Source organism: Primulina eburnea, chromosome 2 (assembly GCF_022965805.1).
Source record: "Primulina eburnea isolate SZY01 chromosome 2, ASM2296580v1, whole genome shotgun sequence".
Taxonomy (NCBI): domain Eukaryota; kingdom Viridiplantae; phylum Streptophyta; class Magnoliopsida; order Lamiales; family Gesneriaceae; genus Primulina; species Primulina eburnea.
In genome coordinates this window covers 35,100,010-35,124,400 of record NC_133102.1, presented here as the reverse complement: position 1 = coordinate 35,124,400, position 24,391 = coordinate 35,100,010, and the positions used below count along the sequence as shown (strand labels likewise).

Below are 24,391 nucleotides of genomic sequence, written 5' to 3'. Positions count from 1 at the left end.
CTCCTTCAAATCTTCCACAAGAGGTTCCAAGTACACATCTATATCATTTCCCAGTTGCTTTGGACCTGGTATTAGTAATGTTAACATAAGATTTTCCTTCGACATGCACTTCAATGGAGGAAGATTGTAATTGACCAAGATAACCGGCCAACAACTATATCTGGAACTAAGGCCACCAAAAGGGTTGAATCCATCTGTTGCAAGACCAAGACGCAGATTTCTAGGATCTGATGCAAAAGCAGGCCACTTGTGATTTATTGTATCCCAAGCTACTGAATCAACTGGACGACGCATCATATGATCTTGACTTTTGTGATTGGAGTGCCAAATCAAATCTTCAACCATTTCTTCTGATTTAAACATCCTTTTAAATCTTGGTATCACAGGAAAATCAAGGTTGTAAATGGCGGGAGGCGGTGGCGGGGCGGTCGGTGACCGCCTACCGCCTCGACCGCCTAAGCGGTGCCTAGGCGGTGCCTAGACGGTTGAATTTTTTTAAATAATTTTTATCGATAAACATATATAATCACAAATAGTCATCATTTTTTATGTAAGATGTGTAATTAAATAATTTTTTAGTACAAAGAAGTTTTATACAATATAATATCTTCTACATAATGTGCAAATAAATATACATTATTAGAACATATACTAGACTAAACATAAATAATCTTCCAAATCATCTACATATGCACCATCTACTACATCTACATATGCGGGCGGCGGGTGACAGACAGTGTGTGGTGGGCTTAGTGGTTGAGACTTGAGAGTGAAAACCAAAAGTAAAAAAAAAAAAAGTTGGGTGTGCTAGAGTTTTGAAAGTTAAAACTAGTTGGCTTTGATTAGGTTTTTGAATTTGTTGACTACAACTTAAAAATCTTGACCGCCTGTCTTGGCCGCGTCGCCCGTCTGCTCACCGCTTCGACCCGCCTCCCCACTATTGAATACGCAAGCCCTGTTATCGAATACTAAAGCAACGCCGTATAGCTTTGGCCGCCTAAAACACCCGCCTCAAGCGTAGGCGGTGCGGTCGAGGGCCGCCTACCGCCTAGGCGGTGCCTAGGCGGCCGCCTCGACCGCCATTTAGAACACTGAGGAAAATACCTTAGCACCTTTTCCGGAACTCTTTTACGAACTTTGAAGGTAACTTTGTCCACCTTCCATCTTGAGGAACCACACTTTGGACATGAGTCTAATTCTTTGAGCTCCTTTCTAAATAGACAACAATCGTTTGGGCAAGCATGAATCTTGTCATATCTTAAATCAAATGGTTTCAACAACTTTTCATCGAGTAAACACTTTGTGGAAGTGTGGTTTTTTCTGGAAGCATGTAACCTAAGATCTTAAGGAGCTCATTGAAACTACTGTCAGTGTGACCATTGGTAGACTTGTAATTGTATAATGTGACAGATGCTGACAACTTTGTATAAGTCGTACATCCGGGGAAGAGAGGAGTTTCTGCATCTTCTAATAAATCAGTAAACTCATAATCTCTTGCGTCAAACGTAGTGTGTCCAACCTCTTCACCTGAGACAAATGCATCCCTATATAAGTGAAATGCCTCTTTACTTTCGTCATCCGCTTCTTGAACTCCTCCTAAACTACCTCCACCTTCAAATGGTGAGGTATCAGTTTCACCATGGAAGAGCCAAATCGTGTAAGAAGGATCGAACCCCTTGAATATTAAGTGCTCATACACTTTGGCAAATGTCATATACTTCTTATTTTTACAACGTATACAAGGACATAATATTACGTCACGTGTTTTGGCGTAGTCCTTGGCTTGTGCAAGAAATTTTTGAACCCCTTCTTCATACTCGGGTAGAAGTCTTGAAGGCAAATGAATCCATTCTTTATCCATTTCGTAATTGACCCAAACCTTAACATTCAAATTAATATATGAGTTCAAATAATTTTCATTACTTCATAAATAAAATGAGAAAATGAATAAAAATAGAACCTCAACTTTTGCCATAAATATTAAAAACTAGCCATAAAATTGTTAAAGTAGATTTAATTCAAATCCAAAAAAAATTTACTTGTCATCTAGCTCTAATATTAGCCACATAACTTCAAGACCAATAATGCAAAATTTAGAACCTAAAGATTCATCAAGCAATACACTTAATATATGGAAAAAGGAATAGCACCAACACCAAGAAATATGATTTTTCAAAAGGACAATTAATATTGCGAATCAAAAAAATGAAAGGAATGCTTATTTTTTATTTGTCTTTATTTTTATTTTTTTTTATGATAAGAAAAATAAATTCTTTCAATAACATGCATCATTAATTGGTCTATAGGTTGTGGAGGCAGGGGATGGGAAGTGCATTTTTTTATGATTAGGAAGTCTATTTTTTTCAACTTCATTAACTTACGTGAAAAGAATGCATCCAATTTTAACAGTAAAACCAAATCTAGGAATTTAGTGTTGCCCGAAACATTTTTTCTCTTTTACTATAATAAATTTCATAAAATACATCTTTGATGTAAAAAGTAATGTTAAATATTATCGTGGGAGGATACTATTATGATCAAGAATTAAGAATTTTCTTGATCGAATGAACTAACAACTCATACTAATGTAACTACATCAATGAATCTAGGCAATAATTAATCATTTTTCATAGTTATATTTCACCCCTATTCAACAACCCCAACAACCACTTTTAAAGATGAAATTTAAAAATTTTCCCAATTATTATCATGTAAAATATCTACTTGACACACAAGTGCTGCAAATATGTGGCAGTGGAAAGGAGACTAGATTGGCTGGCAAAGATTTTTATGAGGATTACATTAAAATGGGAGGGGACAAAAACATATAATGATATGAAATTATCTACGTGACACACAAGCGATGCAAATAACAATAGAGCCCCAGGTAAAGATCACTGGCCAATCCTGGATATTCCTTGTCGCAAAAGAGCTTCAACTGGTATATTCGCCCTTCATGTACAGACTAACAGGAAAAAGATTTCAACACAGTCGAGTTATTGGGATTGATTAGGTGAAAATATAACAAACTACAGTCAGCTCAACATTTTAATGGGGGCAATATGCATTAGAAAACTTGTATTCTCTCGAGAATTGAAAGCACACTTGCTGAAATTAGAGCCATTCTACTAAAATATGATCACAATCTACAACTAAAGGGATTACAGTGCAAAATATTTTTTTAAGGAGTATAAAAGTTTGTAAGATGAACGTCAAAGTACTAGCGCAGCGCTGTCATCTAATGTAGCATTAAACTTTTAGTGTGATTCATCACAACACAAACGGATGAATTCATATCCACTGAACAATCGCCACGGGCAATGGCTTCTAGCATTACTAACTAACAGAACTTAAACCTAAAAACTAATCCACTTAGCATTACTAACTAACAGAACTTAAACGTAAAAACTAATCCACTTAGCATGTTCAACCATGTTTGAACATAAAACTGAAGGATCTATGATTTTCGACCACATCTAAAAATAAAATCTTCTAAACCAAAGACAACAATCTTGCAAACAAGGATTCAAGAGAAAAATAAATATTTTCTGGGAAACGGCTAAAGAACCTGAGAGAAAGCGAGATTCTGAGTGAAATCGATATGATTAATTGTGAAAAAAAATAAACAGAAACGCCACACAGCTGAATGATTGTAAGAAGCAAAGTGCTTGGAAAGGCGTAACCAGGGCAAACACACGTCCGTGGAGGGTCGCGGCGAGTGGCTCGCGGTTGCAGCTTGGGAGGCGTCTGATGGGATAGCAGATGGAGCAGCGACGGAGTTTGGATGGGTTCCAAACAGAAGGCAAAGAGGCTGGCCGTAGGCGGACGGTGAGACGGCGGTGGTAGAAGGAGCCGACGATGACTGAAGCTAGGTAGAGGAGCGATGAAAATTTACGAAGAAATTTGTTAAAATTCTGAAGATGAAATTAGAATTTTAACAAAAGAGAAACACATAATTAATCTTGGCGATGAACGATGGGAAAAAGAGAAGGAGATTGGAGGGTTTTGATCGGGGGAAAAAAGAAAACCGCGATTATTTGGGGATTTGGCTCCTCAATTGTAAAGTATTAATTTTATTGTCAATATTCACAGCATGCATTGTGCGCTGTGAATATAATTTTTAACAGCTTGCTAAATGCACGCCGGGGAAACAAAATACTTTAACAACACACTTTCCGGTACGTCGTTGATAAATATATTTACAGCGTTTTTGTTCTGCACGTCGTGGTTGGTGTAAGGTGCAACCAAATTAACGGCGTGCATTTTAAAGCACGCCTTTAAAAATTATATTAACGGCGTGCTTTTAATGCACGCCGTTAACGTCATGCCGCAAAAAACCAGTTAAATTGTAGTGGAATGATGATTTGGAATATGGATTATCAGAAGGTCGTCCAATTTCTATGAGGAAAGAAAAGATTTTAGAGGATCATGTGTTACAAGATGCACATCAATATGTGTTGTTCAATACTGCAGAAGTTGAACCTTACTTACAGTGAGTGTATTTAGTTTCATACTGTTAGTCTTGATCTATTACATATCTTGTGTATTCTAACATCTCCATTCAATTTTTTTAATTAGGATGAACATTGACGAGCTTAAACAAATAGATCATCTTTTCTTAAGTAACGAAACATTGTTACAAAAGCAGCATATGGAAACATTTGCTGAATGGTTATCAAAACAGGATAATGTTAACTCTTCAGACCGAATTCAATGGCTAGCACATGGTCCAAGAAAGCACGTTACATCTTATATGGGATATATTGTAAATGGACATCGGTTCCACACAATTGATGTTGAAAGGTCGACACAAGATAGTGGTGTTTCAATTGAAGCCAATAATGTTTGTCAATCTAATGCTAATGACAATTCACATACAGTAGGAAGACTATCATACAATGGGGTTATACGGGATATTTTTTTGCTAGACTACTATTTTTTCAAAGTGCCTGTTTTTAGGTGTGATTGGGCCAATCCTGGAACTGGTATCAAAATTGAAGATGGTTTTACACTGGTCAACTTACACCAAGGACTAAAAACTTTTGAAAGTGATCCTTTCATTTTAGCATCACAAGCAAAGCAAGTATTCTATTCCAGGGACAATGATGAAACAAATTGGTATGTGTTGCTAAAAGCGCTGCTTCGGGGTATTAATAACATGAATGTGCTTGAAGAAGATGCTTATACGTCATCAACACCTCTTGATGTGTGCCTACTTGATATTAACATTACTGAGAAAGAACCATACTCAAGGAATGAGTGTGAGGGAATCGATGTGATTGAGACATGACGGAAATTTTCAGGGATAGATTTATAATTGTTTATTTTGATTGATACATTTTTTATAAAGTTACGTAACTATTTATTTAGTGTTTAATATATTTGTTTGCTTGTTTATTTTCAGTGATACATCATGTCATATTACATGTTTATCAGGTTATTAAATAACATTCAAAAGATGAGCAAAATGGTCAAAAAACATAGCAAAGGATCTGTAGATGAAATTTAGGTGATATTGTTTCTATTTTAAATCTTGTTTTATTTTACTAAAGCACACTAGTACATTTCAATGTATCTTTTTTCCATTTTACAGGAAAATATATCTAATAGGTTATCGAGAATGGATTCTAACAATTCAGCTAATTCATGTAATGATTTGCATGGTAAAACCAATTGATGATGAGAAAACAGATAAGAAAAAAGGACGTGGTGCATCAAAGTTGAAAATGGTTAGTGGCCAAGACAAGTGTAAAGAGTTGGAGCGTAATGAGTTTGGACAGCCGGTTGGAGATAATTCAGTGAAGTACGCTTCTTTCCTAGGGTGCATGATAAAAGAATTTGTGCCTTACACATTAGATGGATGTGATTACATAAGCGAAGAAATGAAGGATAGGATGTGGAGCTGTCTTCAGGTAATTTATTTAGTTACTAAAATTTTCATTTCCATTTTCATAACAAAATGTAGACATATTTTCTTGTTATTTAATGTACATCTGACTTACAAAGTTGAGGATTGTGAAAAGAAATCAATTTTTCGAAAGTTGGCTAAATTGTGGCGTTATAGGAAATCCAAATTGCAAATACTTGTACGAGAAACTAATACAAGTCGACTGACTTCACGAGATCTCAATCTTTGAAGCCTGAATTTATGGACCAAAATCAGTGGGAATTGTTTGTACAGTACATTATCACCTAACTTTCAAGTGAGAAATTTTCTGGACTCTTTTATGGTCACTTAATACATTTGCTTTACCTTTCAATTTGTTGTGCTATTTAGATCTTTGTGGTTAATGTATTGTGTTGTTATCCCTTGTCAAAAGTTTAGGTTGTTGTAACGTGCCGTGTATGCTAGTTTATATTGTTGACAACTATTGTGCTCTTTCAAAAGTATTTTTACTCTGAATTGATTGGCTTTAAGAAGTATAGTTCAAACCCAGTATGGAATATGGATAAACATATATATGTGTATTTATGTGTGTACCATGTGTTGAGGTTTACTTCATGAAAATGCTGTTTATGATCTTAAATAATTGTTATTCTTGCGGTTCTATAGTTTGTATAGTGCTCCTTGTATGTAGTTGTTCGAAGATTGGTTTTTATTTTTGGAAATTACCTAATTTTGCATCCTGGTAATTTGTACGAGTTGGATCAGTAACGCCCTGAAAAAATTTGCATTATATATTTTCATTTGTTTCTTGTTAGCATCATTTTTACGATTGGATCGGCATTAAATATTGTTTCTTCTTGATATTCTTCAGATACCAAATCAAAACAGGAATCTTTGTGTCCTGAGACGGCACATTTATTAAGAAAGTTTTTCCAACGTTTTTGTTCGTGTTTCGTTGACTATTATTTTAATGTTCATCCTGTCTCATTTGATACTAGGGCTAAAACAAACCTTGTTATTTGCTATTTAAATATGTAATTTAGGTTTCAGTTGTTATCCAAATCTTAAGATATTTACTGGACATTATGGACCATGGAGCTTAGATAAGTATCTTAGTTCTCAGATTTTGTCTTTGGCATCTTAGATTGTGGAAAATGAGGTTTTTGAGAATTCCCTATCTGATGGTGGAAAGTTCCAATTTGTTATCATAACATGAAGCGTGCTAAAGCCAGAGTCTTAATTAAAAAGGACAGAGACCAGCTGGTCTGAAAGCACTGGGATTAGAGTCATATTGATAAAAAGTTTCCAAATCTTTTCTTCTCCATTTACTTCCAAATATGGGAATGTAAATTGAAACCGAGTATAAATGTGTTTCTACAGTGTTGAATAGAGGATCTTTCGGGGTACTGAATGGTTGTTAAGGGTTGATCAACTAGACTTGGTCCATTTAGGACATAGATTTTCTCATTTATATACGTATAATTTCCCTTTGTTGTGGATCAACTGGGGTACGACATGAATAAATTTGCCATACCATGATTTTCTGCATTGTTTTGTTATGAACTTCGAGAATTTGGAGGCATGTGTTAATGTATTGTACTTTTACTTCCTGATAGTTCTCCTCAGCCCTGAACAGATATCATTTGGTCTCACCTTAAGAGTTGGGTTCAACTTCTCGTAGCAGGAATGAATTTGCCATACAATGATTTAAGAGTTGGGTTCAACATAATGGACGGTGTTCCTGCCTGGAAATATTTTTATAATAATTTTCCAATTAATCTTGTAATTGGAAGTAGTCCTGAGGGAATTATGTCTTTTATGAATTATGCACAAATATTTTCCAATATTTAGACCAAGATAATTTTCTGTTTTTTTTTAATCTTAATTTATGAATAATTTTGCTCTAAACTGGTAAAAAATGAGAAATCTTTGTCAGAAACCTTTTAATTTGACATGCCACTGGATTTTGGATTTTCTTTTTGCTGACGGTTGGTTACTTGAGATGCACCATTAGTTTATTGCCGTGCTGATTTTTATCAATGTTTGAGTTTGGATGACATTATCTCAAAACTTCTTTGCTTCAATTTGGAGGGAAAAATAATTTAGTATAAGTGATATTAAAAGATCTATTGCTTGATTTTTTATTCTCCATGTTTTCAAAATTAAGTTATGTTGATGGTTGTGCTACATTTTGGTGTGTTGCTTTGGTTGGGCAAGTGACTGCTAAGTTTTAATCTTTTGAACAGTTTGATTGTGCGATTTTAACTAATCTCAGGAAAAGAGTGAAAGATTTAGAGCGATAGAAAGAAACAAGATCACATTCACACAATGAGCCGGAGAGGTTATGCTCGTTTGACTTACATTATGATAATTTTTTTTATTTTTTATAATTTATGTAATTATTGATACATACATCTTTTGAATTATGTTCTAACGATTTTGTATATATTTCTATATTAAAAGAAAAGAGAAGCCCGACAGATACAAAAATTACGAGATCGCAAGTTTGGATTGAAGGTCACAAGAAAAAAAATGGAGAGCCTAGTACTCAAGCTGTTGGAGAGAAAATGGTAATAATTACATTAACTTTGCATCATTTTTCTTGTATAAGGTAATGTGTAATTGGGAAAATGGAATTAACATGTGCATTTTTTGTTCTAAAATAGATTTACATATTTGGTTATTGGTTTCCATTCTCATAATTTTTTTAACCTTTTTTTTTTTACAGAAATAAATACAAGAATGTCCAGCTGATTCTCAAAACGCAACTAACATTGTTGATGATGCAATTAGCCTTGTGTTTGGCAAGGAAACTCAAGGTAGAGCGCGCAGAATGGGCTTCGGAGTTACACCATCGAAAGTTAGAGCTTCTGTGAAACAAAATGGAACTGTTCAACAACTTCAAACTATGGTATAAAGCCTTCAACAACAAATGCAACAAAATCAACTAGAAATGCAAGAAATGAGGTCCATGTTTTTACAAAATATGAATAAACAAAATGAGGAAGAAAAGGTTAGTAAAAACATATAAAAAATGTATTTGGTATATATACACACTTAAATGCTTCTGAATTATCATGATTACATCGCTTGACACGATTTGATTGTAAAATTAGGTTTCCAGTGGTGGTATTGGTAGTGGTATCGGGAATGAAGTTTGTAGAAATGGTGATATCGATATTGGTGCCAAGAAAAATGGTGATTTTGATCATGTTTCTCAGGTAATTAACTTTAAATTATGTAATTTTAAACCGCAAAATTGTTACAAAAATAGACACGGTTGAATCAACAACTTTTCATTGTTTATCTACAGTCAAATTTGAGGAATGTGAGTTCTGGAGATATTCGTGTTAATACCTAATGTAAGCTGCTTCATTGGTGTGCTGATGAATTAGTTGTTGCAGAAGGTCGAATTGCATCCATAGATCCAAACACAAAAGTGCATCACGTTGTTCTTGGTAGATCTTGTTAGAAAGTTTGGGTTGATAAGGTCTTGTTGGAGAAAGTGGATCTAATTCGACCAAATGATGAAATGCAGTTTCGCGAGGATGCGATATGAAGCACAGTCGCATGGTTATCTAAATTTATAGTATTGTGCGATTGATACATGTAGAACCCGATAAATCAGATTACGTATAAGCCAGGCATAATTACTAGTATTTAAATTGAAAATGATTTCTTTTATATTTAAGGCATTTTAAAGTTGTTTAGTCATGGTTATTTATTTTAAATCGCAGAAGTTTAGTTTTGTCTTTTCAGTTAAATAAGCGAGGCCGGACTGAAGTCGGAGTATTGAGAAAATTTAATAATAAGAAAATATTCCTAGACTCAATTTAAGATAAAGAATAAATTATTTTAATGTAAAAGAATGTTTAAGGATTTATTTAATTAATTAGAGATAAGTAGAAAATAAGTTCCTTTATGCCCGATAATTTAATTAAAAGTCTAAATTAAAATGTGTGACCAATTGAGATAAGTTAATTTAGGCTTATTTTATTTAAGAAATTGTAACTTAACATGTTAGTAATTTATTTTAAGAGTTAGCCATGCATGCAAGAAAATTAATATCTCAAATTAATTTATTAATTCACTAAAATACATAATTAGTGTTTAAAACTTTAAAGAGATAAAATTCAATAATTAAGCAATTTTTCCATCAATTTAATAGCCAGATTTCGGCCACCTCCTTTAGAAATTTAAAATGATTGGCAACTCTCCATTTTTAATTTCTTTCCTTAACCCTTCAAGGTAGAATAATCCCATCAATTTAATTCCCCGCTAATTAATAATTAAGAAATATTTCTACCCTCATTTGATAAGCAATTTTCGGCCATCTCACCCATCAAACCAAATAATATCAAATCATTTCCTTATCTCTCAAACTTAAGGATAGAAAAGTTTGTATCTTGCCATTCAAATCTCCAATTATCTTGCAACCTTCCCATTCATTTCCTAGCCGTCTATCCCTCACCATTCCACCGAAATTCAGAAGAAAACCAGTAGGAAAAATCATGAGCCACCAAGAAGAAATAAGAGAGAAAACTAGAAAGAAAAGAGAACCCCGTCTCCGCCGCACCGTGTTCGTCGTAATCGTTTGTTTTCTTTCAAAACAAATTCAAGGCATGTATATGTTATTCCTTTATCTTCAATCAAGTCATATACTGATTTTTAAACATCACATGTACATGATTTAAAGGTGAAAACCGAAATTATGACAGCAATATTTCACAAAATTCTGCACAGATTTTTCAGCTACCTTCATGCTTCACGTTTGGTATTGTTTTGCGATTTCAGGGGGTTGGCTTGGTTCCAAGCGTGCAAGGCTACATCTAGACATGTACTAGGGGATGTTAGAGTCATGGTAGTCCATTGGTTCCAGCCCCTACACATTGACGGAAGAGATTTGACAGCAACTCTCATAGTTGCAATTGTTGAGTCTCGGTCTCTCTTATTGTTTGTCTAAGGCGAGGGTTCGGATCTTGGTTGGCCTAGGGCCTATAACCATGGTTTGAACACTTCCTTAGCATGTATTGGCCGTGACCAAGATGATCTTTCATGGCTTGGTTCATGGTCCCATCCAATTTTTAAACAAACAAGACAAGTCCCTTCGGTTTTCATTTTTTTTTGAGTTTGTGTGAGTAGTTTCGAATTATTGGGTGTTGTGGGATCTTTGTTGGCTCCTAGCCCTTAGCCATGGTTCACACAATACCTAATGATGTCTAAGTCAAACCATGGTCGATCACATGACCATTGGAATGACCAAGACAACAAGTGAAACAATACACACCACGCATGCAAAGTGGCGTTCTCGGGTGAAGCTTCGGATTGTCGTAGGTGTTTATTTGGATTGTGGTTGGCCTAGGGCCCTTAGCCATGGTTCAAACCACATCTTAGGATGTTGGGAAGAGGCTATGGTCAGTGGTTTAAGTCCAATGGCCATTAGCCTTGTAAACGAAGCAACTCAAGCGAAGCTGCCGCCGTTGGAATTTTACAGCAAATTTGTCTTCGGTTTAGAGGTCATGTTTGAGTTCTTGGTTGGCTTTTAGCCTATGACCTTGGACTGAACAGTACCTCATTGAGTTAGGAAGGTCATGTTTATGGCCGTTTGTTATTCGGTTAAGTTTAGAGGTCGTACGAGAATTTACGGTGCGATGTGCCAAAGTGACTCTCGAAAGAGCGTTTCATGATTTTGGCCTCCATGCACAATTTTCGTGTATTACAGCCCTTGGTATTTATTTTCCATCATTTTAGGTGTATTTTAATCATGACTAAACGATGGTTCGAGATTGGTTCGGGTTGGTGCGGAGTAATGGTTAGATACTAAGTTTGTTGGGCGTAATTGTCTCGTTTTTGGTTCGGTTATGAAGTGTTGGTCAAGTTAAGTTCATTTGCACGTTTCTCATGTTAGAATTAGGTCGCAGCGAGCCTGGGAACGATCTAACTCATTTGGTAAAAACATGATTATAATTATATTACGTGCAAAAATAGAAAATGTTTATTTTTGAGATATATGTGACATGTCTTGTGGCCGCCTCACGCTTATGAGATTTCAGTTTATGAGATTATTACTTCACCCGGTGACTTACGACTGGTTCATGTTCATGTATGGGTACGGATATCCAGTCCAAGGACTGTGATGATCTCTACCGCCCAGTATACTGTGGTTTAGTCTGATCAGACGATTCATGTTATGTTATGGGCCACTTGCGTAGAAAATTATCTCAACAGAAAATTATGATATGGTATTTTATGACAAGGCTCTATCGAGCAAACATTTTACGTATGATTTTCAGTTATGCACGTATTTATAATTATCCATGACACGATTTTCACGTTACGATATTTTTACGTTACGCCAAATTTTATGATATGTAGGTACTGATGAGGTTGGGACCGAGGGCGGGGACCAGTGAGCTAGCTTGGGTCGGCAGTAGTAGGAACCTGAGGACCTCATTTTTAGCATTTATTATTTATGTTCAAACTCAGTGTTTACTTTGAAGAATTATTTTAAGTTGTGGTTTTGAAAACATTATTTACTTCCGCTGCTACTTTAAACATTAAATATTTTATCAGTTTATTTATGAATGAGGCATGTTATTGCGTGCATTCCTTTCCTCGTCCCTCTATCATGTGCTTGAGTTCTTGTTTTTTTTTTTGTTATTGGATGGGTTGAATACGTTACTTTTTGCTGCATTTGATTTAGCGTGTGATAGGAATATGACACTACCTCGTTCAAGTGTCGTGGTTAAGTGCAAATGTTTCTTTCTATTTGCTCTTCTTAATTCAATAGCATTTTTTTAACATTTATCATTGTTTTCTTTGTCGGATCAGACATTACAAGATTGGTGCAGAACATGAAAGTACGACAAAGGTTTTTTTGGTTTCTGTATTCCTGCTTCTCTTTTGCTATAATTTTAATCTTTATTAATGTAAAACTTGATTACCATAATCTGTAGTATGGTCAGTACATAGTGGTAACTTCCATTGGATCGAACAAGTTTATGAAATGCTTTTCTATATGACTTGTGCATCTATTAGTTGCTTATTGGCACTGCTCTTATTCTAAGACGTGGAAATAATGCAATTTTCTAGAATGAAATGCCTAAAGTTGTCAACATAATCCGGACAAGTCCATTTATTAATTCCTTGACCAAAGTTTGGCTTTATATCGAGTTAATGTATTTATCCAGAATAAGCACTGCGAGTAGTACAAACAGTAGTGTATGTTACTTAACAAATCGGTTGTTGGCATATCCATTCTGTTAGAGAGTAGGTTGAAATATGATCTCTTAGCGGATTTCAAGGAAATAAAATGAATTAAAGAGATTATTTTAGTTGTTTCTGATTAGGGCCTCATTGTGTTTTTGAATGCTCATTACTCATTTTTAGCACGCCTCAAATATGTATTGATGGTGAATTTGAGGTGAATTTTTTTATGATTCAATTGCTGTGAAGTATGGATCATATGAATTTTAATGAAATTTTCATCTGATATTTATGCGATTGGTTGGAGAAGCCAACAGACTAAAAACACTTCATTTGTGTGTGCTTCTAATTATAAGCATCAGGGTTTGATGGTTGTGTTTGCCTCTCACAGTAGTCTACTTACGCCTCAAATTATGTTGACTTTTTTTTTATCAAGTAGAAAAAAGATTTTGATTCTACAAAAAGAACCAAGCTTTTTTTAATTTCCCTTCTGGTGATGTAGTAGACTACTGTGAGAGAACAGAGAAGTGGAAGGTATTGTTGTGCTAAATGCTAATGTGAACATCAGAGTTGAGCTTTTTGTTCACCTTATTTCCTAATATACATATCTAGGTAACCAACATAGAATAATTTATAAAATGGGGCGAGAATGTTAATGTGCCGAATTCTGTATTAAAAGAAGTGTTTTTTAAAGAGAACATTTTATATTGTGCTGTTCTATTTAGAGTCTCTGCAAACATTTTTAGAATGCAGTCTTTTTTACTTTACACCTATTATGTCACAAGTTTTATTAATGGCACCTTGTTTACTTGTACCTATTGGGTAAGCCAAATGATCCTTCTCACACCTTCAAGTTTCTGCAATGTATTTGTAAAGTTGGTGAATATTGATTTCTTGTTCTATTTCGATTAATCAAATTCTCAACTGTTTCCTCTTTCTGTCATGTTTCTTGAACATTAATTTAAATGGATTTTAGGAAAATACAAGCTGTTTTTCGGCCAATTTTATGTGGCAATGACGTGTGAATCCACCAATTTTTATTGTGCAAATAGTGAACTTGATATTATATGTTTAAGTAGTTTTCATTGTCTTTATCTTTCTTTAATATATTCCTAGATCTAACTTGAACAATACTATTCATAGTCAGTGAGTTGCCATTCTTGTAATACTATGAACACTTACTTATACAGGGGATATTGCTTGGATTAGCTAACACTGCTGGAGTTCTGAAGTGTGCTCAATCTGTGTGCAGGTATAAATATTAATTGTGTGTATTATTTTGACAGCTGGTAAATACTACTTTGACACATGATTTTTATTTTTTTAAAATACAATGATGTATGAATAAGTTTTTTTATATTTAAGTTTTTTTTTATTTATTATGTGGTGTTCTCTTATAAAAATGTTTGGAATATTTTGGGAAAGAAAATTTGGGATAAGATCTGACACCTAAGTAATTATATCATATAAATTAAATTATCATTGTGTATATATGTGCGTGTGTGTATTGATAAAATCTCATAATTATTTCATATAAATGAAAAAGGTTTGTTTACGAGATGGATAAGGAATGGATGTATCTGCTCTCTAGGCTTGTACCCGAGTATGAAGAAGGGGTAAAATAATTTATAGAACAAGCTCGGAACTATGCATAAACACGTGAAGTAATCTTATGTCCTTGCAAGCGTTGTAAAAATAAGAAGTATATGAAATTTGACCAAGTGTATGACCACTTAATTATTAAGGGGTTCGATCCTTCTTACACTATTTGGGTCTTCCATGGTGAAACTTATAACTCACAATCTCAAGCTGCTATGTCTGAGGCAAAAAATTATGAGTTTGATGATTTATATAAATGAAAAAGGTTTGTTTACGAGATGGATAATGAATAGATGTATCTGCTCTCTAGGCTTGTACCCGAGTATGAAGAAGGGGTAAAATAATTTATAGAACAAGCTCGGAACTATGCAGAAACACGTGAAGTAATCTTATGTCCTTGCAAGCGTTGTAAAAATAAGAAGTATATGAAATTTGACCAAGTGTACGACCACTTAATTATTAAGGGGTTCGATCCTTCTTACACTATTTGGGTCTTCCATGGTGAAACTTATAACTCACAATCTCAAGCTGAAGGTAGTTCAGGAGGAGTTCAGAAACAGGATGAAAGTAGAGAGGCATATCACTTATATAAGGATGTTTTTTTTTTCCTGAAGAAGAGATTGGACACACTATGTCTGAGGCAAAAGATTATGAGTTTGATGATTTATTAAAAGATGCGGAAACTCCTCTCTTCCCTGGTTGTACATATTACACAAAGTTGTCAGCAGTCGTCACACTATTCAATTACAAGTCTACTAATGGTCACACATACAATAGTTTCAATGACCTCCTTAAGATTTTATGTGACATGCTTTCAGAAAACAACACACTTCCAGAAACTGTTTACACGATGAGAAAGTTGTTGAAACCATTTGATTTATAATATGAGAAGATTCATGCTTGCCCAAATGATTGTTGTCTATTTAGAAAGGAGCTTCAAGATCTGGACTCGTGTCCAAAGTGTGGATCCTCAAGATGGAAGATAGACAAAGTTACCACCAAAGTTTGTAAAGGAGTTCCTGAAAAGGTCCTACGGTATTTTCAATTGATACTGTGGGGACCCGGACACTAATCATACTCTTAATCATCATTAGGACAATTTAATCAATTATAATAAATAGGGTCTAATTTTTTTTTTTTTAAAAATGCGGAATGTAATGGGATTCAATCTAATATACATATTAGTATTAAAGTACAAGTCTTGTACTGTATATATAATCATTCAACTAAGGTTTAACAACTAAATGTCAAGTGTCCAACCTTATCTCTAATCCAAGTCCGTAGTCTCCACTCTAATCACGATCCATCTTCATCTCCTCGACCCTGAACTTGTCCCATCTGTTGTCATGCACACATACAAACACGACAACAGCCGGATAACTCCGGTGAGAATAAAATCCCAGTATAAATCAATGAAACATGCAATCATATAAACAATGTAAAAACATGTAACACATATCGGTAATATATATCAAATCTGAAAGCATAATCAATATAAAACTGTCAATCAGACTCGTGACTCCACATCTCAGACTAGACTCAATCCTAGTCTAGGGATCCCGGTTTCCAGATGTTGGTATTTCTATATCGAACATCAGAAATAGAAGAAAATGCAATTCTAACCACTTCGATATAACCAAACATCCGGTGTCTTGACCTATCCGTCACAGACTGTGGCACTATCGCCAATTCACTATCTTGTGACAATGTGCAATGTGCCCGTGACGATTCCATCACTATCGGCACTTATGTCACAAGATCACTCGTCTAATACTCATCTAATGCATGATTCCTATAAATCAATAGAACAAACATATCAAATCAAATTAATGAACACAATAATAATAATAAGTATGTGATTTAGGGAACCTCAAGTATATCCTACTCAAATCGATCTCCCAATACCACATTGACTTATACCTTTCTTTTATTGCAGTTCTGACGCCGTTCCCGTGTGGAATTCAAATTCTGTCAATCCTCAATCTGGCAATGACAATATCAATAATATCATATTAATATACTGCTCAAATTAATACCAAATCTGATCAATCTGGATTCAACTCAAAACCAACGGCATAATTGCACAATCCTGATATCCCGGTCATTACAATCTCAACAGATATTAATTACAATCCATAACTAATATACAATGCAATCGGTAATCAATCCACAATCCAAATCTGTCCAATATCAATCGATATATTCTGAAAAATCATAACAATTCCGTAATCGATCTGTTTCTCAATCTGACTTCGATTCTACGATGTCTAACATGTCAAGAACATCATATATGAATCCTATTCAATTCTGACAATAGCATAATTTCAAATGATATCAGAAGTCAATCAAACTTACGGCCTGTAGTACTGTCAACGATAGGATCACAGTTTTGAAGTCAGATTACGATTCGGACGGACGGATTTTTTGCACGATTGAAACTTGAAGCACATGACTCGCGCATATGCTCGAGGTCCACTGGAATTCAGTTTAACTTCTAGCCGTCTATCCCTCACCATTCCACCGAAATTCAGAAGAAAACCAGTAGGAAAAATCATGAGCCACCAAGAAGAAATAAGAGAGAAAACTAGAAAGAAAAGAGAACCCCGTCTCCGCCGCACCGTGTTCGTCGTAATCGTTTGTTTTCTTTCAAAACAAATTCAAGGCATGTATATGTTATTCCTTTATCTTCAATCAAGTCATATACTGATTTTTAAACATCACATGTACATGATTTAAAGGTGAAAACCGAAATTATGACAGCAATATTTCACAAAATTCTGCACAGATTTTTCAGCTACCTTCATGCTTCACGTTTGGTATTGTTTTGCGATTTCAGGGGGTTGGCTTGGTTCCAAGCGTGCAAGGCTACATCTAGACATGTACTAGGGGATGTTAGAGTCATGGTAGTCCATTGGTTCCAGCCCCTACACATTGACGGAAGAGATTTGACAGCAACTCTCATAGTTGCAATTGTTGAGTCTCGGTCTCTCTTATTGTTTGTCTAAGGCGAGGGTTCGGATCTTGGTTGGCCTAGGGCCTATAACCATGGTTTGAACACTTCCTTAGCATGTATTGGCCGTGACCAAGATGATCTTTCATGGCTTGGTTCATGGTCCCATCCAATTTTTAAACAAACAAGACAAGTCCCTTCGGTTTTCATTTTTTTTGAGTTTGTGTGAGTAGTTTCGAATTATTGGGTGTTGTGGGATCTTTGTTGGCTCCTAGCCCTTAGCCATGGTTCACACAATACCTAATGATGTCTAAGTCAAACCATGGTCGATCACATGACCATTGGAATGACCAAGACAACAAGTGAAACAATACACACCACGCATGCAAAGTGGCGTTCTCGGGTGAAGCTTCGGATTGTCGTAGGTGTTTATTTGGATTGTGGTTGGCCTAGGGCCCTTAGCCATGGTTCAAACCACATCTTAGGATGTTGGGAAGAGGCTATGGTCAGTGGTTTAAGTCCAATGGCCATTAGCCTTGTAAACGAAGCAACTCAAGCGAAGCTGCCGCCGTTGGAATTTTACAGCAAATTTGTCTTCGGTTTAGAGGTCATGTTTGAGTTCTTGGTTGGCTTTTAGCCTATGACCTTGGACTGAACAGTACCTCATTGAGTTAGGAAGGTCATGTTTATGGCCGTTTGTTATTCGGTTAAGTTTAGAGGTCGTACGAGAATTTACGGTGCGATGTGCCAAAGTGACTCTCGAAAGAGCGTTTCATGATTTTGGCCTCCATGCACAATTTTCGTGTATTACAGCCCTTGGTATTTATTTTCCATCATTTTAGGTGTATTTTAATCATGACTAAACGATGGTTCGAGATTGGTTCGGGTTGGTGCGGAGTAATGGTTAGATACTAAGTTTGTTGGGCGTAATTGTCTCGTTTTTGGTTCGGTTATGAAGTGTTGGTCAAGTTAAGTTCATTTGCACGTTTCTCATGTTAGAATTAGGTCGCAGCGAGCCTGGGAACGATCTAACTCATTTGGTAAAAACATGATTATAATTATATTACGTGCAAAAATAGAAAATGTTTATTTTTGAGATATATGTGACATGTCTTGTGGCCGCCTCACGCTTATGAGATTTCAGTTTATGAGATTATTACTTCACCCGGTGACTTACGACTGGTTCATGTTCATGTATGGGTACGGATATCCAGTCCAAGGACTGTGATGATCTCTACCGCCCAGTATACTGTGGTTTAGTCTGATCAGACGATTCATGTTATGTTATGGGCCACTTGCGTAGAAAATTATCTCAACAGAAAATTATGATATGGTATTTTATGACAAGGCTCTATCGAGCAAACATTTTACGTATGATTTTCAGTTATGCACGTATTTATAATTATCCATGACACGATTTTCACGTTACGATATTTTTACGTTACGCCAAATTTTATGATATGTAGGTACTGATGAGGTTGGGACCGAGGGCGGGGACCAGTGAGCTAGCTTGGGTCGGCAGTAGTAGGAACCTGAGGACCTCATTTTTAGCATTTATTATTTATGTTCAAACTCAGTGTTTACTTTGAAGAATTATTTTAAGTTGTGGTTTTGAAAACATTATTTACTTCCGCTGCTACTTTAAACATTAAATATTTTATCAGTTTATTTATGAATGAGGCATGTTATTTATTTAAAGAGAAAAATTTTAAATTATTCCGCAAATTTTCAAATACGAAATACGGGCATCTACAATACATATTCTACTGATTTGCGTGTATTGAAAGTTTAATCATTGTTATATATGTACCAGCTAGTTGTTACATATTTCGTATCTTGCTTTGGATTTTCAGACTTCCTGTTTTGATATACTGAAACACAATGATTTTTATCAATTTTGTGTTGATTAAACTTTTGCTTTATTGATTTTGCCCGTTCGATTGATTTTTTTAACGAATTTGATATCGTGTGTGCTATCGATACTATTATCAACGGCGTGCGTATGTGCGCCGTGGATAATACTATCAACGGCGTGCATGCGGATAATACTATCAACGGCGTGCGCAGGCACGCCGCGTATGCTATTATCTGCGGCGTGCATATGCACGCTGTTGAAAATAGTATCCGCGACGCGCAACGCACGCCGTTGATAATCTTGAAGTTTTAACAGCTTGCAATTGTGCAGCGTGCAATGCGCGCCGCGGAAAGTGAATTTGCGCGCTGCGAAAAGCCATTTTTGTTGTATTGGATACAAGGGTTTTGGGGAGGGTATGCTAGCATTTTAATTTAATTAAAATATATAGTACATGCTTAGGCCTCTTATCATGGTATATTAGGCCCATTAAGCTCATTAAATGGTATTTAAAATATATTTTTTAAAAAGATTTGTGAAATTATTAGTCGAATTCTCAAAAAGTTTATATTTTCGGCAAAAATAGAATACCGTTTAAAAATACGTCTCTGCGTATAATATCACCTCAAAACACCTCATTTTCAAAAATGTCATATAGCATAAACCATATTTTAAATAATTAAAAAAAATTATTTAATAAAAATATTTTCTCTTTTTCAGTCATCGGTCTCCGTTCCTCAATCGCGTCTCGAATAACCTTTAAAAATATATTTTTATGCATTTTAACAATAAAACCTATTTTTAAACATGTAATCATGCATATCATAATCTTTTCATGCCATTGAAACCATTTAATGAGTCATTTTCTATTTTTCTTAGATTCGCATGCAGTTGGATTACGTCATCTTATTTTTTGACTTTACAAAAATTTTCTGTCTCCCTCACAATTTCGGCCAACCTTCTTTCTTTGTGCCGCTGCTTGTTGGGATTTTGAAACTTTGGCAATCTAATATCGACGCAAATTTCATTTAGATCTCTTGTACAATCTATACGAGAAAAAAAGTTTCTGATCATGGACATGATTAGGAGACTGAAGAAAGTTCGTAGGGATTTCCAAGAATGGTTATATATGCTTAAAACCCGTAATATTTAGAGTCGACATTATATGCGTAAAGACAAATAAGATCTAAAAACCTTATGAATGATTTATATTATACGGCACCCAGGAACTTTTTGAGCTTCAAAAATAAAACTACGATTGGGTGCGAGAAAACGATATTCCAATAGTGGTATCAGAGCCAGTATATCCTCTATCGTATGATTTTTTGTTTGAATTATGTTTAGTAATTTATTTATAACTACATAATAATTTGCAAGGACCGGCAGTTGCCCGCCAACGGCTTTCCGAAATATTCCAGCAGTTGAATGTCTCGCATAGCCCAGCCCCCTTCGGGCTCGGGGCTATTTTTGAATTTTTCAAATTTTTTAGTCAAATGGATATTTTATATAAATTTAATCAAGTTCTCTCTTAAAAAAGAATTTTGTTAAAATTATGAATTTTTTAAATAAATGATTAAAATTGGATTTTATATTTATAGTATAATGTGTTTGCCGAGAAATTGAATTATTAATGAATTAATTGATATTAAAATTTTCTTTTATTTAACTTATTAATTTATATATGATTATAGTGGTTAGAGATAAATTTACAAGATACATAGTTTTTTGATAATATATGATATTGCGGATTTAATATAATATTTGATATTATATGATAAAAAGATGATTGAGAGCCATGATCAATTTTTCAGGTATGTGTAAGGATATTTTACATGTTATGTTTTAATTATTTGAAAGTTGTTTAATGTGGATTCTGTTTATGGCTTGTTCTCACCCCTTAAATTTGTCTATCTATGTGTCATTGAAATTTAAAGTAAATATAAAATTTAGTGGGACATCAAGTTTTGAAGGTGGTGAACCTAGAATATCAAGAGTTTTGAAGATCGAAGACATATAAAATATTGGAAGCTTATGTAATATTGTATTTGCATTTTTGTATTTACCTAGGTGTTCGATTTGGATCCATATATGACTCATACAGATCAACTAGCTCTTGGTTATTAATCATCATTTATTATTTATAATGCATGTGATATATTATAAATAATCAGTATACGTGTTATTTATGGTTGTGGGAAGTTGTGAATGATGCTGATATTTACGGTCACCTACAAGAGTTGTATGGTGAACAAACACGTCTATTATGGTATGCTACTGTCAATGAGCTCATAACATCATGACTGTGAGAAGGGAACTCGGTCCATGAGCATGACGTGAAGATGATTTGATATGAATTCTCGTACGAAGAGAGGTAAACACAATTAAGTGGAATCACGTCCTCAATTCAATAACGAACAAGGATCGTTGTTGTGTCCCGATCTTTTGAATCAAGTGTGAGTTTTGTGGTACTCACCTCTAAGTTAGGAAACTTAGCAACAAATATTCACGATTAGCCAATTGAGAAACAGAAGAACATTCAAAGAACTGTTCTTTGACACTCCGTATGAGATCAATCGACAAACGCCACAAGAATAAATCCTTGATATGTTTGATTTGAAGAACAAAACAAAGCTTTGAATGTTTGAGAGAAAAACTCTAAAACTTTTAAATAAACTCAATAATAATCTGAAAAAGTGCATGAAATTTCATTCTTAATATATTTATATATGAAAAGGATATCAAATCTTGATCCCAAAATAATTAAAATTCTAACTAGGAAACTAAATATTTTCTCGCAGCTGGACGGCGCTCGGGCGGTAGGATTTGACCGCTCGAGCGCGGGGTCTGCTAGACTTTTGGCGCTCGGGCGGGAAGATCTTACCGCTCAAGCACGAGGTATCCTGGAAGTCTTCCTTGGACAGTAGGTGTGGTGCTCGGGCGGTAAGATTTGGCCGCTCAGGCGCTGCTTCTGGACTCCTCGTCATTTGTCATTTGAATAATGTTCCTATGACTCCCAGACTTACTTCCATGCATCACGAACACTTCAACAATTTGAACTTCCCTTGTAAGCCCTTCTTGATTGCTCATAAATCGTGTAATGCTTCCTTGAATATTTTCAGACGTCCCCTCGTGCTTGGTAAAGGTCCCTCCGGCAACACTAAAGGATCTCATACCTTCCTTGGAGCTTTGCCTACCATGATCGCATCATGATTGGGCTCATCTAGAAGTTAGTGGGCTTTGACGGACATTATGCAACTGTAAATTCCGTCCTCATTTGATGGGTTTTGTGGCTACTCTTCAAGAGTTAGTCAATATGCAAAGTACATATGAAGCCACCATTAAAAAAACATATTTTCCTATTGGGCTCCTCGTCCGACTAAGAACGGACCACAAGGGAAGGAAAAGAAGCGTCATGCTCCTTCCAAGAAATACAAACCACCAAGAAGCAAGTCCAAATACTTCTAAAAGTCTCACAAAGCCCGATAAGGTAGATGATGTATGCTTCAACTGCAAGAAGCCTGGGCATGGAAGCGCAATTGCAAGAAATATCTAGCGCATAAGAGTTATGACAATGGTATGTTTAATATAGAAGTAAATATCTCAATTATTTCAGCTTCTTGGGTATTAGATACTAGATCTGGATCTTATATGCAATGATTTGCAGGTGATGAAAATAAATAAAAGACTATGGAATGGTGAGATCTTTATGAGGATGAACATTGGAGCAAGAGTTGCTACGAAAGCCATACAAGACATTTACTTAATACTAAAAACTAACTTTAAGTTAATTTTAAGAGATATTTTATATGTTCTTAACTTGGTTCAAAATATTGTTTCCATTTCTATGATTGATAAAGACAGATTTTCTTTTTATTTGATTAAGGGGTATGTAATATTTACAATAATGAATGTTTAATTGGAACATGAAAATTACAAAACGATCTCTAGTGTGATCTATACGAGGAACAAAGTTTCTATTCATAGACATGATAAAGAGACTCGAAGAAATTTCGTAAAGATTTATAAGAAGGGCTATCTCTTCTAAAAACCAAGAATAGTTGGAGTTGACATTATATACGCAATGGTAAATTGATCTAAACACTCTATGAATATATCATACGACGCTGAAAACATTTTGTACGTCAAAACTAAAATTTTAAAACTTATGTTGTTCCTTAGTGCAAGAAAACGTTACTCCAACAATAATAATATCTCATATTGCAACCAAACAGTTCTTAATCATTGGATTTCCTTTATAACAGGTTGACTAGGAGCAAAATGGAAGTTGGGTTAAGGAGTGTAATGCACATGGGGACCATCTACTGACTGGAATTGGCCGCAACCATCTTTTTTGAAGTGTAATGTTGATTCAACTTTTTTCTCTTACAACCAAATGCTTGGGTTTTGCACCGGTGGTCAAAGATCATGAAGGAAATTTTCTTGGTTGTCGTTCAATGATAGTGGAATGCTTATGCGAGGTAAAGGAAGGGGAAGCCATGGGTCTACCTGAATTTTTTCTCATGGATTCGTGGAATGAAATTTAATTGAGTGATATTTGAGATGGATGTCCAATTAGTTGTGGTGACCCTAAACTCTTCGAAGAATGACGATTCTGAATTTAGTTTCTATAGTAGAGGATTGTCGAATTATCTTGCAGCATAAACCTTCCTTTTCTATCAGAGCATCTCGTTCTCATGGTAATCCTTATAATTGGTCATCTTGTAGCTCGTGATGCTCTGATTTCTGAATAAATCGTTTTCATTTTGGTTTAAGAAAGAAACCAAGTTTATAAGAAATATGTCATTTCCTTTGCTCATCTGGAAACTCTTTTGGTTTATAAGAAACTTATTTTATGCAGCATGACTGTCCTTTCTAAGAGAGTATTAGAAATGTAGCT

The 24,391-nt window shown here is 35.0% G+C and overlaps 1 protein-coding gene and 1 long non-coding RNA gene across 18 annotated transcripts in view; one reads left to right on the top strand and one right to left on the bottom strand.

The window, feature by feature from the left end:
- Positions 1–9,573, top strand: part of LOC140823051 (uncharacterized) — a 29,644-nt gene extending 20,071 nt beyond the window's left edge. For 3 of the 17 annotated variants that reach the window (XR_012116123.1, XR_012116126.1, XR_012116125.1), the window contains 5 exons: positions 5,437–8,228; positions 8,351–8,457; positions 8,616–8,900; positions 9,004–9,108; positions 9,201–9,573. Coding sequence is in view for 4 of the 17 variants with exons in the window: in XM_073184139.1 (XP_073040240.1) it covers positions 4,401–4,492; positions 4,579–5,290 (804 nt within the window). In the remaining 13 variants the exon portion in view is untranslated. Of the gene's footprint in view, positions 1–3,676; positions 4,493–4,578; positions 8,230–8,350; positions 8,458–8,615; positions 8,901–9,003; positions 9,109–9,200 lie in introns of those variants that run through there. The other 14 variants (XR_012116129.1, XR_012116128.1, XM_073184139.1 and 11 more) reach the window with 12 other exon arrangements.
- LOC140823057 (uncharacterized) lies at positions 9,198–19,547 on the bottom strand. Its single transcript, XR_012116135.1, has 2 exons — positions 19,396–19,547; positions 9,198–9,465 (listed from the first exon to the last, which is right to left on the bottom strand). It is a non-coding gene; the product is annotated as an uncharacterized lncRNA (long non-coding RNA).
- Positions 19,548–24,391: the final 4,844 nt, after the last annotated feature.